General features: G+C 52.0%; 2 protein-coding genes across 13 annotated transcripts in view; one reads left to right on the top strand and one right to left on the bottom strand.

Annotated features, from left to right (window-relative positions):
• Nucleotides 1–3,471, top strand: part of CYP27A1 (cytochrome P450 family 27 subfamily A member 1) — a 41,268-nt gene extending 37,797 nt beyond the window's left edge. For 2 of the 3 annotated variants that reach the window (XM_086339725.1, XM_086339708.1), the window contains 7 exons: nt 654–853; nt 957–1,154; nt 1,303–1,475; nt 2,285–2,451; nt 2,658–2,739; nt 2,820–3,032; nt 3,169–3,471. In XM_086339725.1, the coding sequence (XP_086195851.1) occupies nt 655–853; nt 957–1,154; nt 1,303–1,475; nt 2,285–2,451; nt 2,658–2,739; nt 2,820–3,032; nt 3,169–3,288 (1,152 nt within the window). In that variant the 5' untranslated portion in view covers nt 654 and the 3' untranslated portion in view covers nt 3,289–3,471. Of the gene's footprint in view, nt 1–653; nt 854–956; nt 1,155–1,302; nt 1,576–2,284; nt 2,452–2,657; nt 2,740–2,819; nt 3,033–3,168 lie in introns of all 3 variants that reach the window. The other variant, XR_015142005.1, reaches the window with a different exon arrangement.
• A 2,694-nt stretch (nt 3,472–6,165) lies between these two features.
• PRKAG3 (protein kinase AMP-activated non-catalytic subunit gamma 3) lies at nt 6,166–17,092 on the bottom strand. Of its 10 annotated transcripts, none has more exons than XM_086339786.1 (14): nt 16,824–17,092; nt 15,892–16,150; nt 14,449–14,604; nt 13,708–14,111; nt 12,757–12,838; nt 12,483–12,541; nt 12,336–12,381; nt 12,071–12,125; nt 11,745–11,871; nt 11,445–11,613; nt 10,309–10,346; nt 10,012–10,158; nt 9,421–9,652; nt 6,166–8,838 (listed from the first exon to the last, which is right to left on the bottom strand). In XM_086339786.1, exons 3-13 carry the CDS (start codon nt 14,600–14,602, stop codon nt 9,536–9,538), a joined length of 1,398 nt encoding a protein of 465 aa, XP_086195912.1. In that variant the 5' UTR covers nt 14,603–14,604; nt 15,892–16,150; nt 16,824–17,092; the 3' UTR covers nt 6,166–8,838; nt 9,421–9,535. The 10 variants fall into 10 exon arrangements, with proteins under 10 accessions (XP_086195912.1, XP_086195930.1, XP_086195878.1 ...); XM_086339804.1 differs by having other exon boundaries at nt 11,445–11,610; XM_086339752.1 differs by lacking the exons at nt 15,892–16,150; nt 16,824–17,092 and adding exons at nt 15,069–15,126; nt 15,463–15,508.
• Between the last annotated feature and the right edge of the window lie 1,688 nt (nt 17,093–18,780).

Raw genomic sequence — 18,780 nt, 5'->3', positions numbered from 1 at the left:
AAGATAATCACAGTCAACATTCATTAAGTATTCACCCATTTGCCAGGCACCAATCTAAACACATTAATTATCCTACTAAGATAGGTGCTCTTATTATTCCTATTTTACAGAAAGGAAACTGAGGCACAGAGAAGTTGAGTCACCTGCCTAACGTCACTCAGCTGACATCATCTGACCTATGATTTGACCCTAGGCAGATTGGTTCAGAGGGCTTCCCAGGAGGCGCTAGTGGTAAAGAACCCGCCTGCCAATGCAGGAGACGTAAGAGATGGGAGTCAACCCCTGGGTCTGGAAGATCCCCTGGAGGAGGACATGGCAACCCACTCCAGTATTCTTGTCTGGAGAATCCCTTGGACTGGAGGAGCCTGGCTGGCTACAGTACATAGGGTCGCAAAGAGTCAGATACAACTGAAGCGACTTAGCACGGCACAGGTTGGCTGAGATGCCCACCTTAACTACTTCCTTTATGCTGTTAGTGAAATTCTGAAGTTTTGTGATTTGAAGATTCTGTCATTTGAGAGTTTGTGATTCCATAATTCTAGGTCTAGGGTCTGAGATTTTCCTCAACTCTGTAAGGGTCTCAGTGGAAAGACACCACCTGACCCAGTCCCCACCAGATACTGACACTGGTGCCACTCTTCCATCGTCGGCAGGATGGGAGAGCAATGGTACCGGTTGCGCCAGACTCTGAACCAGCGGATGCTGAAGCCAGCCGAGGCTGCGCTCTACACGGATGCTCTGAACGAGGTGATCAATGACTTCATGGATCAACTGAAACAGCTGCGGGCAAAGAGTGCCTCGGGGGACCACGTGCCTGACATCGCTCACCAATTCTATTTCTTTGCCTTGGAAGGTACTCTGGTGGGGAGAAGGGCCGGGTGGGCGTGTGTCAGGGGTAGGTGTGGGTTAGGGGTAGGCTGTACTCCCCTCTGATGACGGCCACCATGTACCTCCAGCTATTTCCTACATCCTGTTTGAGAAACGTATTGGCTGCCTGGAGCGCTCCATTCCCAAGGACACCGAGACTTTCGTCAGATCTGTCGGGCTCATGTTCCATAACTCGCTCTTTGTCACCTTCCTCCCCACGTGGACTCGTCCCCTGCTGCCCTTCTGGAAGCGGTACCTGGATGGCTGGAACACCATATTCTCTTTTGGTGAGGAGTCCAGGGGAAGAAGTGGGGGCATGGGTCCCAGGCTCAGTGCAGTAACAGCCCCCAGTACTCTCTCCCAGGACTTTCTCCCTCGGTCCTTGGAGAGCATGGCTTTTGGCCGCATCCTCCCGGTTCCCCATTGTCCCTGTAGGAAAAAAGCTGATTGATCAGAAATTGGAGGAGATAGAGGCCCAGCTGAAGACAGAGAATCCAGAGAAGACCCAGATATCTGGTTATCTGCATTTCCTGCTGACCAGCGGACAACTCAGTCCTCGTGAGGCTGAGGGCAGCCTGCCCGAGCTGCTCTTGGCTGGAGTAGACACGGTGCGTGAGAGGGGCGGGCGCGGAGGCCAGGGCCTCCCAGCTCTCATCCTGGGCCAGTTTCCCACTATCCTCCACCTGAGCCTGACCTTCGTCCCTCCAGGTACCTGCTTCTCTTTCTGTAATGTGGATTTAGAGCTGGAAGGAAAATGGGGGTCATTCAGCCTTGCGGAGGTGGGCCAGGAGTGGTTCCAGTGTGAGGGATTCGCTCACTCCCTGGAGCCTCTCTGACAGCTGGGAAGTTTCATCTCATACCAAATCTACTCCTTCATGCTTTCATCTAAGCAGAAAGTTGAAGAGCTTGCCCATAGCACCTTCTTAGTAGGGCCTCTTTCGTGTGCTTTTGTCCTGTTGGGTTTCTCCGTTAGTCTCCTTTGCTGTTACGGTGTGATTCTCTATCATATCGGTCCTTATCCTGCATGAAGCCACGTTGAGCATTGGAGAGAGGGTCCTATAAACCCTGGAGTCTAATCCTGCTGTGTAAAAGTGTTAGTCGCTCAGTCATCTCTGACTATTTGAGACCCCGTGGACTATAGCCCACCAGGCTCCTCTGTCTATGGGATTCTCCAGGCAAGAATACTGGAATGGGGTGCCATTCCCTTCTCCGGGGGGTCTTCCTGACCCAGGGATTGAGCCCGGGTCTCCTGCATTGCCGGCAGATTTTTTACCATCTGAGCCCTCTGGAAAGCCCTGCCATACTCAAAGCAATTTAATTTCTCTCCCACATTTTGCAAACATGCAAACACCTTCCCACCATCTAACTGGGCCTCTTTCCTAGAAATCCCTGCTCACTTCATCTCTTTACCTCCCAGACATCCAACACGCTGACGTGGGCCCTGTACCATCTTTCAAAGAACCCAGAGATCCAGGCGGCCTTGCATAAGGAAGTGGTGGGTGTGGTGCCCGCTGGGCAGGTGCCCCAGCACAAGGACTTAGCCCGCATGCCCCTGCTCAAAGCTGTGCTTAAGGAGACCCTGCGGTAGGATACTGTCCCTGGGAACAAGGGTCTGTGTGTGGAGGGGAGCTCAGAGACAGGAGTGGGAAGTGGGGGCTGAGGGACTGTGGCCAGGGTCAGAGATGAGATGGGAAGAGGGGACTGGGGGACCAGAGGGGTGTGGCCGAGTGGGTGGGCACTCTGACCCTCCTTGGATCCAGAGACAGGTCTGCACTTTCTTTTCCCTGCAGTCTCTATCCTGTGGTCCCTGTGAACTCCCGGGTTGTCGTGGACAAGGAAATTGAAGTTGGTGGCTTCCTCTTTCCCAAGAATGTGAGTAGGGCTGGAGAGCCAGGGTTCCTGGGGGCACCTCACAGACCTACACTGATGTGCCACCCAACCTGTGTGTGCAGACCCAGTTTGTGCTCTGCCACTACGTAATTTCCCGGGACCCTGACATCTACCCCGAGCCTGACAGCTTCCAGCCCCAGCGTTGGCTGAGGAAGAACCAGCCTGATGCCCTCAAAACCCAGCACCCGTTTGGCTCTGTGCCCTTTGGCTATGGGGTTCGGGCTTGCCTGGGCCGCAGGATTGCAGAGCTGGAGATGCAGCTGCTGCTGACAAGGGTGAGTGGGGAGAGACTGGAGGGGTATGTGGGCCAGGGGAGCTGACAGGGGAGTGAGGCACGGGTGGGGGTATGCTAAGGAGGGCGGTGGATGGAGGTCACAGACTCTAAGCGCCCCTGTGCCGTTTACCTCCCAGCTGATCCAGCACTATGAGGTGGTCCTGGCCCCTGAGACGGGGGAGGTGACGAGTGTGGCTCGCATCGTTCTGGTTCCCAACAAGAAGGTGGGCCTGCGTTTCCTGCAGAGACAGAGCTGAGCTGGGCCCTTGTTTCCCCACTTTCCCAGCACAGGGAGATGAACCTCAGTGTGCTTCCTGCAGAACCTGAGCTTTTGCTACTTTGTATCATGTTGAGCATCTCCCTCTCAGACAGAAGGCTGCTGTCATGGCACATTGCTAACCTTGAGGGAAAATACTGAATAAAGGGTTTTTTATTCATAACTAGAGATCTTTGTCATTCTTGTTGACAACCCAGCACCTGAAGCTCATTCTGTGGTTGGGGAACAGGCTCTCCCACTTAGGAAACTTGGTGGGAGGCAGAGCCGCCTCCCTCCATGGAAACTGAGCACATCCTATGCTTTCCCAGACCTCACAGAGAAATCTTGGCCTTACCTAGCATTGGCTGAGGCCCTATCCAGGCGGAAGCTGCCAGTCCACTCCCCAGGCACAGAGAGGACACCATATTTTGAACAGAAAGTGCTTAGATACAGGCAGTGAGGTCACAAACATGGTCGGAAGAGCCCTAGGATAGGCCTACAGGAATGATTCTAGGGGCACCCCTGGGGAGGCTCATCAGTCCAGGAAGCCACACTCAGGAGGATGGGGTTTGGGAAACTCACTACGACTGTTGGCCCCAAAGCTACTCCATGTCTCCCAGATCTGTGCTGACTAAACAGAAAAAGAAAAGATGCCCCCTCCTCCCAACCGCCCTGACAGCAAAAGGAACAGGAGCTGCAGAGGGTGGTCTCTGCCTCATGAACACCTTTCAGATCTCTTGCATACAGTTAAGAGGCAGAGCCTAGGTCCTACCTGGGACTCCAGCTTTGAGACAGTCTGGGGATTGTAGTATTTAGTTTTCCAGCCCCTTCAGTACAGGAAGCCAACTAGAAGGAAAGTGGGTTGGCATGGAGATCCAGTGCTCAGTAACACAAGCCTAAAAAATCAACTAATCCCAGCCTCGAGGAGGCACAGCCCCAGTGGGAAATTTCTGCTGAGTCACAGAAAGCTGGACTTTCTTATGTCTGTGGGGATTTGAGTTTGAGCCTACTAAAAAAAAAAAAAAAAAAAAACAACACACGTCATTGCCGTGATTAACATCCTTCCACGGCTCCTCAGTCCTGAGTCAAGGTCTAAAGTCCTTACGGTGGCTTAGACGGCTGGTGTTCCAGCAGCCTGCTCTGTGCACTCGCCCACTGCCTCCACCCTTTCCACAGTGGTGCCCCAATTCCTTGTATCTCCCCCGAGCACGTTCTGCTCTTTCCAGCCTCAGTACTTGGTACTTCATGTCCCGTCTCCTTGGAACACCCTCTTCACCAACTGGTGTATCGTCTCAGAGAACTTGCTTTTCTTCAGGACTCAGCTCAAATGTCACCGCCTCTGCAAAGCCTTCCCTGACCTCTCTGGGCAAGCACGAACACTTCCTCTTGTGCTATCCCCTGTCCACCCATAAATCCAAGCACTCAGCATGTTCACTGCATTCTAGACCCGACTGTCTTCCCAGCCAGCTGGGAACCCCACGGAGGGCACAATCCCAGTGTCTGACTCTGTGTCTAGCACAGAGTTAATCAAGGTAATGAATAAATGTTGAATGAGAAGAGACTGGACTGGAAGGAAGGAAAGGAGAGTGGAGGCTACAGAGCTTTCTATATTAAAAAGAGAAACCTGGAGAGAACTGAGCCGGGATGCTTGATTACAAGCCCATGACTCTCAAATCCACCAATGTAGGGCTTCACCAGTGAGAGCTCTCTGTAAATGTACAGGATGGGGCTGGGCACTGAGGGGGCCAGAATCTCTGCACAGAGTCGACCGGAGAAGACTGCTGCCTTTCCCAGTGGGCTGCTCCTCCAGACCACCAAGGGTCAGCTGCCCAAACCACGGGGACCCCTCAGTGCTCGCATTTTGGGTCGAGGGTGGAGGGGAGGAGGAAGTCATGTGATGTGGCTGGGATTGAGGTTTTTAGCAGCTGCAGAAGAGTGTCAGGGTTCATGGTCTGTGGCTCAGTTAATGAATTTATAGGCTAATCTCACATCAAAATCTGTGAAGATCTGGTATATCTGTAGGTTAGAATAGTATTCAGCCATAAAAAAGGAATGAGGTACTGATTCATGCTACATCATGGATGAACTTTGAAAACATTATGTTCATGAGGGAAACTAGACACAAAAGACCACATCCTGTATGATTCCACTGACATAAAAACTTCTAGAATAAGCAAATCCATAGAGACAGAAAGTGAGCTAGTGGTTGCCGGGAGAAGTGTGTGGGGAGTGACTGCTAACAGATACAGAGTTTCTTTGGGGTGATAAGTATGTTCTGAAATTGGATAGTGGTGATGTTTGCATGACTAGGTAAATATACTAAGTACTGCTGAATTGTACACATTGAAACAGTGAATTTAACAGTATGTGAATTACATCTCAATTTTTAAAAATCTATAAAGACCAATTTGGTGAGATTATTGTAGAAATAGCTGCCACTGGAAGTTATACCTCCAAAGATACCACAGAAAACTGAGGCAGCAGTGCCCTGCTGTACATCTGAAGGGCCTAAAATCCAGTCTCTAATCAGAAATCAGAGATGCAGAACCAAGACAAGAGCTCAGAGGATGGGTGATGTAATGATGTCCTCGTGAGGCTGAATCAAGAGCCAGCTGTATCCCCTTACATTTTGGTGAAGTGTAGGCACAGCCTCAGAGGCTTCCCCCTGCAAGTGACAAGTGACAAGTGACAGGTTGTGTTCTAAAAGACGAGCTGAAGTGCTATTAACGTAGCTGTGAAACCTTGCCCAGAGTTTGCTACTGGAGAGTCCACAGACACAGCTCTGGGAAGAAAAGTGTCAAAGACTCCTACTCAAAACAGGAAAAGACAAAATTCAGTATGGGCATGGTCAGAAGCTGTCTCTTTATACTTGAGGTTCTTTACATTTTTAAAAATTTATTTTAATTGAAGGATAATTGCTTTACAGTATTGGGTTGGTTTCTGCCATACATCAACATGAATCAGCCATAGGTATACATATATCCTTCCCTCTTGAATCTTCTCCCACCTCCCTCTCCATCCCACCCCTCTAGGTTGTCACAGAGCCCTGGCTTGAGTTCCCTGAGTCATAAAGCAAATTCTCACTGGCTATTTATTGAAATATAGAAAAACAAATATGGCAGTTAGCATACATGAAGTTCTTTGGCTTTTCTTGGGAATTAAAAATGGCATCTCTCAGTTTATATTCCATCTCATTGCCTAGACAAGTCACTTAGCATAAATGGAAAAAAATTACTTTCTTTGTCAATGATTCATTCAAATATATAAAATACCTTTTGGATACAATGTTGTAAATAAACTCGGCTCCAATTAAAAAAAAAAAACCCATAAGGCTTAGAAAGCATTCACGGGGATTTCCCTGGTGGTCCAATGGTTAAGATTCCATGGATTTGATCCATGTCAGGGAACTAGAGCCCGAAACCTACAAGTAAGAGCTAGCACAGTCAAACAAATTTGAAAAAGAAAAACACACACCACAGGATAGATGTGATATAATATGTGGTCTCTTTCCCATGCAACTTTCTCTCTGGAGAGTGAAAAACCAGGCCATCAGCCCTGGTTTGAACCATGTGGGGCATTGCCTCGAAGACAGACCCTGCTGCACTCATCCTAGAGCTGGGCAAGACAGCTCTCCCCAGGTCCCCAAGGACACTCACTTGAGACAGCACTGAGGGCACCCCCATCCCATCCTCCCACTTGAACCCAAGACCCAGGACCTTTCTAGGTGGGGCCAGAGCAGAATCGGCGCTGATGCACTGGTTATAGCAAAACCGGAAACGGAAGTTGAGTGTCTATGAGAAAATGCCTTCACTTACTGCCTGACTCATCAGCACAGATGGCCCCACTCTGTTGCTCTGTGAGGTAAACAGAGTAGGATCATATTCTAGAAACACTAACCTCCCCCACCACCCCCCCACCGCAACAGCAGACCTGCAGTGTCTGTTATCACAGGGGAGGGGGTGACACAGCAAAGCCCAGCCTGACTCAGTGGGGCAGATGGCAAGAACTCAAGATGCTTACAATGCATTTGGAAGAGTGTGTGACGGGCCAGAGCAAAAGGCCCCTTCTTTCCCCAACTACGTGAAGATTCCACAGGCTGGTGGGAGTTGAGGAAACAAAGAGACTATAGACTGACATTTGGCAGGAGGGATGAGAAAAGGAAGCAGTGTCTGAAGTGAGAGGGGAGTATGACAAACACCTCAGAGAAGTTCAGAGATGAGAAGGGTAGGAAAGCCCTGGGCCCCATGTTTCCCGGGTAGAGGCTAGGAGAACAGGAAAAGTCAGGGTAGACCAGACCACTTGCTGCCTGTCTCAGCAGGTGGGCTTAGGATGGCCCCACAGAGCTTCCTGAAGTCTAGAGGGGTGTGGGACCAGGAGCTAGAGTGTCCTCACACCCCAGCAGGCAGACCCAAAGAAGCTTCATGGTGGGAAGAGAGGGGGCACCTAGCAGGGGCCACGCCCACTGGTGACCAACCAAGGGACAGTCACATGGAAATGGGGATGTTTCAGCAGGTGCTGGCATGGGTGGATGATTGATGGCTGAGGAGCAAAGTCTTACATCCCAAGACTCCCCCATCACTGAACTTAACCCCGAGAAAAGGTGGGAGGGGAACCCCAAATTGACTGAGATTAATTTCTACCACCTGGTGAAATGGAGTTCATAAAAGAAGTTACATTCAGTGTTAGAAAAATTATATGTTTCTTACAGGTTAGAGTTTGGGGTCTGAATTGTACCCAGTACATAAGTAACTAACATTTTCTTTATAATTTTGTTATAAACAAACGATGAAAAAGACATTTCAGTAGAATAACACTCCATAAGCAACAGAAACGCCACTTGCAGAGTTTGTCAATTACAGATTTTCCTTCATGTCTTTGAATTCAGAAAGGATGGCGCGGGGTGGGAGTGGGGGGTTCTTGCCACGAGTTCAGATCAGATGACCATAGCATTTTCTGACTGAAAATGATAAAATTTGAGTTCATGGGCTGTTCGTTTCCTTTTTGTTGTCTCAATGGTTCATCCTCAGTGATCCAAATGCAGGCCCTCCCTGGAGACTGAGAACACTGCTCGATGGTGAGAGCTAAGGCTGAGAATGGAGCGGGAACCCTACTCAAACCGGCAGCTGTATGAAACTGCTGCTCTGTGGGGCCCTGCAGGCAGCCCTGAAATGCAGTGCTCAGGGAGCAGGAGGGCAGTGACAAAGTCGGGAGGAACCGCTAGGGCAGCGTCCATGGGGGAAGCACAACTGGGACTCCAGGAGCTGGGGGCTTGACGCCAGGTAATCCAGAAGCGGAGGAATCCAGAGCCCCTGCCTGAACTCCAGAGCCCCTGACTGAGGGCTCCCCACCCCACTGGGGCCAGGTGGGGGAGAGCAGCGTGGGTGGCACAGAGCAGGCAGCCCAGGGGAAATCCTAGTGCTTCTGATTCCAAGAGCTCCGGACTTGACTCAGCTGTTCTCTTTAATTTCATCATTCACGGTAGACCGGGCATTCCTAAGGGCTTCTGGGAGCACAAGCAGGGCAGGGGGCAATTGGGGAGGGCTAGAGAAGCCTGTGAGGGAAAGAGGAAGACTAAATAAGGAGGGGAGGTTGCCTTTCCGATAGGAGAACCTCAGTCTTGCTATCCTTTGCCAAGCAGGTGGAACCTGTGCCCCCACCCTCTGCACCCCCCTGGCAAATGTGCTGCCAGGAAAGAGTGTGAGATCATGTCCAGTGGACTGCGATGATTACTTAGAGAGACAAGCTCTCTCCTTTCAGTCTTAGTTCTTACTGGGTGTGGAAATTCCATTCAGCCCAGGTTTAGTAACTGGCTCTCTCCCAGTAGAAGCCCAAGCAGGCGGAAATTGAACGGTGAGAGGGCAGGTCAATTTTCCCAGGGGCCCCTGAAGTCACATCGCTGCCCTTGCCTTTACTGTGGCCCCTGTCCACCCCTCTTGTGAGGGCCTCCTTCACCTCAGCTGAGAACGGGACAAAGCAGTGGCCCGCAATGAGTCCTGATACTTGCAGCTTTCATGGGGCTGCTCAGCTCCGAGTTGGGCCCCTCCCCTCCTCAGCGGGCCCCAATCTGAGATGTGGGTTCCCCCGGGAGTCTGAGGGGCTGGGAATGAGGTCAGTAGTACAGAGCAGAGCCTACCTGAACAAGAGTGGAACCTACAAAAGGGGGTGGGGGAGGGGAAGGCCGAGTCCCCGGCTCCCTTCACTGGCTTCCAGGTGTGGAAGGTGGCCCGAGAGTGAGGACTCCGATGTTCTCAGGCCCCGAGGGCGTCGATGCCAGCAGGGCTGAGCACTAGAGCTTGAAGGATGTCGGAGAGGGACACCACGCCCAGGAGGTGCTGGGTCTCATCCACAAGCACCAGCCGGTGCACCTGTGGGTCCACAGAGGCTCAGTGAGGGGGCGGCGCCATGTGGCTACAGCAGCTGATGAGGTTGATACCAAGAATCAGGGACAACAATTTGACATAACTGGAAGCGCAAGAGTCTGTCTCCTAGTAAACTAGTGTCTCCCAGTTAGCAGGAGCTCTGCCTGCCCTGGGGTGGTCACCGGCTGGGGCCCTTGGCCCGAGGGCCCCAGGGACAGGACCCGTCGCCGGTCAGTGTGGACACCGAGAGCTTGGCCATGTGATGGGAGGATGGGGCAGGTGCCTGATGGATAGAGCAAGCTGGAGCTGCTCATGAGAAGGCTGGCCCCACGTGTTGGGAGCGTGTCTGAAGGGGTGTGGGGTACCTGCTCCCGGGCAATCCGGTCGATGACTTCCCCCAAGGTCTCGTGGGGCTGGCAGGAAAGGACTCCCTCCAGACACAGCGTCCTCCGCCTCAGTGCTTCTCCCACACTTATATCCAGGTGGTTGTACGTTTGTTGGGCTGCCAGGTGCTGGGCAGGGAGGGAGCAGAGCTCTTCATCAGCCCTCAGCCAGACTCCAGCCCCTCAAAGCTCAAGGACCCCCTGGTCATCCCTATCCTCACACCACAGCCTCCCTGTGGCACCCCCAGCGCTTACAATCCATCCCCCCCATGCACTTACAATCACATCAAAGCGGGAGTAGAGGCCCACGACCTGTCCTGCAGGAGTTGGAGGGGCAGGGGGAAAGGTGAGAAAAAGACAGGGGAAAGATTCAGGTCAGAACCAGGATGCTGTGCAAGGGCCTAGCGTGGGCTTTCGGAACGAACTCCTCAACATCCTCCCCACCCCTCCAGGTTGCTGGCTTTATAACGAGGCATCAGGCTGCCACCACCCTGAATCCAGGGATAAAACAGTGTCTCAGAGACGGACACCCGACACCATGCCTCCCGATGTGACGAGATATGAGTATGTGGCATCACTTCTGAGATAGTCTAGCCTCAAATATATAGCCTGAATCTGCGTGAGTCTTTAGATCTAATTTTCAATTTATAGGAAACACAGGAACAGAGGACCAATGTAAAGGCCACCTGCAGAAAGCGAGCAGGCAGATCTGTGGAAACGGGACATGCTGCAGAACCCAGGCTTCCCATCATCAACGCCATGAAAATTAAGCAGGGAAGGAACTGTTCTAGAATAAAAGACACTTAAGGGATAAAAGAAGCAAATTCAAAGCATAGACCTTAATTGGATCCTGATTTGAACAAATCAACTGTAAAAAAATAATTATTGGGAAAAACAGGGAAATGAGAGTTAGGATAGGATTTTAGGTAACATTAATACATTATTTGTAATTTTGTCAGGTGATGTAGGAAATATACTTATTTAAGAGATGCAGATGCCAAGTGTTGAGGTGAAATGACATGATTCTATACTTTACTTTACTTCAGCATAAAAAAAAGAGGAAGAACTGGTTATGGCAATGTGTTAATAGTTAATCCAAGTGGATCCATGAGGTTCATTACACAGTGTTCTCTACCATTTTTATACATTTGAAATTTTTCATAATCAAAAATAAAGTAAAACATTTCTTGATAGCCAACTTCATTATGCTATTTTTAACTTTGAAGCAGTTTACAGCTGATTCTCAGAGCAAGAACCTGATGTCTGGCTTAGAGAGGCTAAATAATTGATCCAAGGCTCAAAGCAGGCAGAGACTTCCAGCCCTGACTCCATCCTGGATCTCGAGCTAATGTCACATAGACCCCGGCTCCCCACAGCCCCACCCCAGCCAGAATCCCCATCCTGGGTGCAGGTACCAGCTTCGTTGATCACCGGCAGCGCAGACACGCGCCGGTCCACAAATATGTCCAGCGCGGTGAGGATGGGTGCCGTTTCCAGCACCACGGCCAAGTCTCGGAATGTGCCGATGCCCAGATCTTGGATGGTGCGGTAGAGGAAGGAGGGCCGGGGCAGCAGGGTGCGCTGCTTGGGTTGGAGACAGGTAGGGTTCAGGGTGGAATAGCCCACAGGGGGCTCCCAGCTGCTCCCTCCCAACCCCTAGGGCAGAAGCCTTCTCTGCTCCTCTGGTCGTCCCCTGAAGCTGTGCCCGGGCTCACAAAGATGTGCAGGAACTTGAGAAGCCGTTTGTGTGTGAGGATGTGCAGCACGGCGCCTGAGACTGGGTCCAGGACCGGCAGGCGGTGGATACGGTTCTTGATGAGGGTGTAGACAGCTTCAAACAGGCTGCAGAAGTGGGAGCGATGAAGCTGGGGCTGCCTGGGGAGAGATGCCTTTACCCCAGCCCCGGGGAAGGAGGACAGGGAGCCGAGGCTGCCTTATCTGCAGTCCACCAAGAATGAGCCCATGACTTCAGAACTGAGGAGCTGGCGAGGGGGGTCTGTGCAGGGCAAGGAGGCTCAAGTGATTGTCTGGGGACGCTTACCTGTCACTGGGAGAGATGGAGACCAGAGGCTTAAAGCAGCCTTGAAGGTAGATCTCTGCAGAAAAGCAGAGTCAGGGCAAGGGAGCTGGCCACCCTGTCTCACCCAGCAGCCCCCAGACTATCTCCCCTCCTTTGGGCCCTCTGAGTTCTCTATTACCCTTCCCCTCCCACCTCAAGGAATTGCCCCCTGCCCATCCTCTAACCCGGGTCCTTGGCCCCACACACCCTCTACACAGCCCCTTTGCAGGACCCTTTACCCACTCACCCCTCCAGGTCTCAATCTTGTGTTCTTCAATCTCATAGATCTGGACCTAGAACATCAACAGAACTCCCCAAGTCAGACGTGGGCTTCCTGAACTCCTTCCGCCCCAGTCCAGGTGGGTGCCCCCAGGACCCTGAGCCCACTCCTCACCAGGGGGGACCGGTAATAGCGATGCAGAACCAAGATGAAGTCTGTGATAGTCAGCATCCCTGCGGGGGGTGGGGGAGGGCAGAGAGAGGAGTGGGGTTCACCCTGGACCCTGTGGCAGGAGGCAGGTGAAGGGCTCAGCCCCTTCTCCATCAACTGGTCACAGCTGCCCCACAGATGGGGGTCTCCCAGCCAGCCTGTTCCCCCCAAGCCAGGGCCCTGCCCCAGAGCCCAGCCCCAGAATCGCCCCACAAGGTCCCCCTTTTCCCCTCCTCACCCACGAAGCTCTGCTTCTTGCTGTCCCATAGAGGTGCGGCCCGGACACCATTGGCCACCAGGGCAAAGAAGGCCTTCTTGATCTGAGCCACAGGGAGAACAGTTGAGGGTGAGTTGCTCACCACCCCTCAGAGTCCCCGGTCCTGACCAGGGGCCTCCCAAGGGGCCTTCTCACAGGCCCTCTGCTCCAGGAGCCTGCCTGACACTCGACACGACCCTCGTGGGCACATTTGCTAGAGATAAGGCTGCAGGTGGCCGGGGGCACTAGGTGACCCCTTAACAGGCACACCAGGCTGAAAATGTAGGAGACAAACCCAGTATTTCTACACCAAAGTCCTAAGTGTACAGACGCACACAGGATAATTTGTGCCAATCTAAATACTAGAGGTGTAATTCTCTGATATTTACAAAATATTTTTCTCTAAATATATTTTACATTGACTCATTTTGGCCTCATCTGAGGCAATACTATCCATACGTGCTGGTTGTAGCTTTGTAACACACATCAAAATAAATACAAAGCTACTAAATTAAATATTTTTGCTCATATACCGCTAGAATCAAAATGATATACCTTGTTTCTACCCTACACTACATCCTGCTCTTCGATACACAGCAAGAAGAAAATGCTTTCTATACAATTCGGGGTGTGAAAAATGCTCCCAGTCATCCTGGATTGGCCCAGGAGTCCTCTGAAACTTGTAGGGTAAAGCAGGCATTCCTGTCCCCATTTTAGAGATGAGTGAAGTAAAAAGACCGACCCCAAACCCTATAGATACTGAGTTGTAGAGCTGAGATGACAATTAGGGGGTGCACACAGAGAGCAAAAGCTCCCCTCCCCCGGTCCCCGTGGTGCCAAGAAGGAGTTCTGGAAGGGATGTGTAGCCGGGCAGGGCTGGCAGGGGATCCTGGGGGCTGTGAGTATGCAGGTGGGGCAGAGCGGTGGCCTTACCTGTAGCATGGTGTCGAAGATGACCAGCTTGGAGCTGGTTGCCATGGCATCGTAGCAGGTGTGCTCCTGCATGAAGTGCATGTAGACCTGAGCCCCTGGCTTCCGCAGCTCATCGTCCCAGCCGAGCCTGAGCACCGGCACCTGCGGGGACGGGCACTGGGCCGGCCTCTCTTCCACCAGGCCGAGCTCATCCCCCCATGCTGCTGGGGCTGAGAACTCTATGCCCTGATCCAGATCGTCTGTGCTGGAGCCGGAAGCGGAGGCTGTACAGTCAGCGGGGAGGCTGTCTCGCTCTGTTGTGGGGGTGCCCACCGCGGACAAGGGAGTGGCTTGGGCCAAGGGTGTGGCCTTGGGGAATGTGGCCTCCAGCCCGGTGGACTCAGCAGCTGCCCTGGACTGGGGACCTGTTCAAGGGGAGAGGACAGTAACTCCATCTTCCAAAGCATGTTCCCATCTGTTGTCTCCCTTCATCCTCAGAGCAGTGTGGGAAGCCTGGATGCTGAGGTCCCCATTTTGCGAGTGAGAGAGCTGAGAAAGTCACACCAGAGGGTGGCTATGTCCTGAGCTGGCCTTGCTGGGCCCCTGGATCAGCATTGCAGTTGCCCTCTCTCATGTGGGGAAACTGAGGCCACAGAATGTCATGCGTTGTGTTATGGAGGGATCCAGGGCAAGGCCAGCTTCAGTCTCGGGGACTTCCCACTGCCCCCAGTCCCATTTCCCCAGAACTGGCCGTGGCCTCACCTCCCTCCAGGCCTGGCAGCTCCCTTTCCTCTACATCCTCCTGGCTTTTCCATCTTGAGACCTTGGTCCTCTGTTCCCCAAGGCTTATTTCTGCGCTGGTGGTCATGGCTGGTGATGGCCATGAAGTGCTGTCTCCTTGCTCTAGGAAGCTCATCTCTGGAAGGGGGAATGGGGCCTGTTTGGTTAATGGGGAGTAACATAGTAATACAACTGAAATGTTATTAACAATAATATTCAATATTTGCAAACGTCCAAAGGTCTTTTCCTCCAATGTATTTCTCATTCAAACCTCATAGCAAGCAACTTATAGTATCATCCCTATTTTCCTAACAAGGGACCTGAGATCAGAGAGGTTAAGCAATTTGCCACAGATCACACAGCTAACATGTGATCAAGTCAGGAGGCTCCAAATCTTCAGACTCTAGATCCACCCCACTCCTTTCTTCTTCTGAAAGAGGAAGGAGGCGAGAGGGCAAAGGAGGAAGAAGAAGCAAGTATGAACAAAGAAGGAAAAGGAGAAGCCAGGCTAGTGGGGTGGGGGAGATTGGGAGCCTAGAGATGTGGGAGGAAAGGAAGTGGAAGACGAGGCTGGGCCCATGAGGAGGGGCAGCCCCACCTACCTTGATGCTCGGGTCCCCCAAAGCTGCTCCAGGAGGGGGTCTGTGTGGAGAAGAGTGACTGAAGAGGTGGGGAGAACATCCTACACTCAGAACCACAGGAGCTGCCCTTCCCACCACACACACCCCCACAGACACACATAAACACATTCAACCCACCCAGACACTTACATACACTCAGAAACTCGCATATTCAACCCTCCCCAGACACACGCACGAGCACACAGACTCACACCAGGAATGTACACATGCAGACAGCCTCCTGCTCCTATACACAGAGAAAATCGTGGTCAAACACACCCAAATGCACGCACACATGCACATAGCCATGCGGCAGGGTGCTCTCAGCCCTGTGGCCTCAGCTGCCCCAGCTCCCGGCCCCCCGGGACCCCAGTACCCCACACAGTGCGTGCTCCAGCTCGGCGGGCTCCATGAGCGAGTGCGCAACACTGTATCTGGGCAGCACTATTCTGGGCCCGGCCCCTGGCACCCTGCCCTCCCGGATCGGGTTCTCTCTGATTGGGTGTCAGGCACTGGGGAGGAAGGGGTCCACCCCGCTGCTGCTCCAGCCCTGAAGCCGGGGGGCTGCTGGGGAGGTGAGGGGAGGGGTGCACATGGAATCCTGATGCCTGGTTCTGTCTGCCTCCTGGGTGTCCGATGATGGGAGAGAAGGACCCTGCTGTGGGGGGAGGGTGGGCACTGGGGTGGGAGGAGGGGGTCTCTCAGAGCCCTGGGGTTTCTTCTCTGAGAGCCCTTCTCATCTTTGTCAGGTGCCAAAGGAAGGAAAACAGAGGCAGTTGAGCTGAACTCTCTTCCTTGTACAAACCTGGGTCATTGGTGGTGCTGGAATTAGAAAGGGCAGGTTGCAGCCGGCTGGCAGGTTGGGGCTAAGAGGTTTGTGGGTGGTACTGGGAGAATGGCCAGTGTGTGTCCAGATGTCACCATTCGAGCCCCAGGGGCCCGTTCTTCTCTAGGTGGAGGAGCTGGAACTGGACGGTTCAGGCAGGTGGGGAGTCCTGAGAATCACCTTGACGGCGTGTGGTGGGCTTGCACTTGTCTCCAGTGTGACAGACACCTGTTTGTGCCTGTGGAGGTAGGTCCAGGTGTGCAGGAGCCACTGTCCCCTCATGCCACTGTGTGTGTTGTTCCTGTGTCTCCTGGAGCCAACAGGATCCCAGCTGGCTCTGGTGGCTGCCCACCCCCCACCTTCCTTAGCATTCCTGGGGCCTGAGTCAGTGTCCAAATTGGGAATGCTGACCCAGCTGCTCCAGCTCTCCTCTCTGCCCCCCTCCCCTTCCTCTTCTCTTTCCAGCCTCTTCCATCCCCGTCTCACCATGGAGTGAATGGATGCTCCATAATGGGTTATTGGATTTCTTGCTGAGTTAGTGAGTGTATTTCCCATCACCCCTCAAAGCCCCTGTACTGCCTACGGGGATGGTGGAGGAGAACAAAGCCAGGAAGAGGCCGGCCTGCCATGTGTGTCTTGGTCAGTACTGGGGCTGGATGCAGTTCCCCTTCTGCAGGGCCCCTGAGGCTTGTTCCTGTCTGGTCCCAGATGATGGAATAGCAGAGGCACAGCCAATGGGACATTTCAAATGGGGGAAAGGTCACGTAGACCATCCCTGGAGATAGATAGTGTCTAGGTCCTGTAAAGCCCCGTCCCCTTATTCTCTGGACACCTTCACAGCCAAGCCACATATAGAACATGTGCAGCTCACACCACTGCCTTCTCCCGCAATACCTCATTCTCCCCTTTACCTCAGACATATTTCACCTGCAAGACCAGAAGCAGGGGCTCCTCTTCCAATAAAGTCTCCCTTGATTGCATCACCCTTATTGTGGTTGTTCAGTCGCTCAGTCGCTCAGTCGCTCAGTCACTTAGTCGTGTCCGACTCTTTGCGATTCCATGGACTGCAGCACACCTGGCTTCCCTGTCCTTCACCATCTCCAGGAGTGGTAGTTTGCTCAATCACCCTCATTGCACTGATGCTATAGCCATGCTCTGTGTGCACATCTCAGTGTACACTGGGCTGGCACTCACATAATTATTCACGTGTGAATGTCTTTTATCTCTTAGTAAACACTGGGTACCTTGATGACCATACTATGTTGGTTGGATGTGAGGGAAAATCTGTTTTGGGGTCAGATTGACCTTGTTAAAATTCTTGTTCTGCCATTTGACCTTGGAAAGCATTGCTTGTTCTCTCTGAGCGTGTTTCCGCGAATGTAAAATGAGGATAAAAACATTCTGTGCCAGACACTGCCAGTTGCCTCCTAATAACTCTTTCTCTCTTCTTGCTTTTGTAATAGAATCACTTGAATTTTAACTGGAATGGCTCCCTATAACAAAGACCTAAATTCCCAGCTCTTGCAGTTAAATCTGGCCTTGAGACTTAATTTGACCAATGTGAGTGGTAGTGATGGGAGCAACTTCTGGATCTGGACTTAAAAGAACGAGCACAAGTTCCTTTCCTCCTCTGATGGCTGGAATGTTAATGTGATGGCAGGAGCTAGAGCAGCTATCTCACAGCCAAGATGGAAAATGCTTGTTCAAGGTTTCAGAGTCACCCTTCCAGGTTTAGACTGTCTGGAGACTACAACACTAGAGAAGTAAACTCCTTTGTTTAAATCATCCTTAAATTGACTCTTTGTTATATCAACCAAACATGTATCCTAACTAATGCAAAATCTGATATCTGGAAATGACACTGCTTTAAAAGTCTAAAATAAGTGGCATTGGTTTGGAAATTGGACTTCAGGTAGCAAAGAAAACTATTGCATGCTGGTAAGCTGGTGACCATTGTTATGTTACAGCAACACATATGATCTGTCATCTATGATGCCTTGAAAGGTCATCATATGCTAACAGAGCCTGTAGCTCATGGAAACTGGTATGTATTGGCTTCTGCTGGCTGCTACAGGCAAGGTCTTATAAGAGAAATGCACTCAGGCAGTGAGTTGTAAGTGGTGGCTTGAAAGAGGCAACCTTAGCAAGGGTTACAAACCTTTCTTGAGTGCACCCAATTCTGTAGATAATGGAAACCAGTCCCATGGGCAAAACAGGAAAGTTCCCTGGTGGCTCAGACAGTAAAGAATCTGCCTGCAATGCAGGAGACCCAGGTTCACTCTCTGGGTTGGGAACCCCATCCCCTGGAGAAGGGAATGGCAAACTCACTCCAGTATTCTTACCTGGAGAATTCCATGGACAGAGGAGCCTGGTGGGCTACAGTCCACGGGGTTACAAAGAGTAGGACATGACTGAGTGACTAACACTTTACAACCGAGCATATTTTTTTGACAACCTCAAGGTAGCCACCAGCAGTTCAAGAGAGAATGGGAAGAATGCCAAGTCCAGAATAATCAAGCAGGAAAATGAGAACTTTGGCTCTGGTTACACAAATATGAAGTCAATCAGAAGCCTTGGGAGATTTTAAGGGTGTAACATTGGCAGAGAAACTATAAGCCTGGTCAGCAAAGACTGGTTTGCTCCTCCACCCACCCAGTTGTCCCTAGCCCTCAAAATCTGCACCAGCAGAAAGAGTGCTGTGTAAGGTCCGCAAGGACGGCCATGTTCACCAGCAGCCTAGGGGATGTCGCGTGAGAAATAACTTCCAAGAGGCAATGGCAGAAGCCACTGGGAGAGTAGAAAGCTTCGCTCCCGGAGAGCAGGACCAGCAGTGGCTGGATGAGCCGCCCTGGAACCGACTCCTCTGTG

This window comes from Bos grunniens, chromosome 2 (assembly GCF_055505025.1).
Source record: "Bos grunniens cultivar Pamir isolate PY7600 chromosome 2, Bosgru_T2T1.0, whole genome shotgun sequence".
NCBI lineage: Eukaryota > Metazoa > Chordata > Mammalia > Artiodactyla > Bovidae > Bos > Bos grunniens.
Note: the sequence above shows the minus strand (reverse complement) of the source record. Positions and strands in the feature narration are given on the sequence as shown.

What these genes read in the sequence shown, in the direction of transcription:
- PRKAG3 (XM_086339733.1), bottom strand. Translation starts at nt 15,207, where the DNA reads ATGTGTGTCTGTGGGGGTGTGTGTGGTGGGAAGGGCAGCTCCTGTGGT. An exon ending in GCTGCCAGGCCTGGAGGGAG is followed by an intron (nt 14,112 to 14,448) that starts GTGAGGCCACGG and finishes CCCCTTGAACAG; the next exon opens with GTCCCCAGTCCAGGGCAGCT. An exon ending in CAAGATTGAGACCTGGAGGG is followed by an intron (nt 12,126 to 12,335) that starts GTGAGTGGGTAA and finishes GCTTTTCTGCAG; the next exon opens with AGATCTACCTTCAAGGCTGC.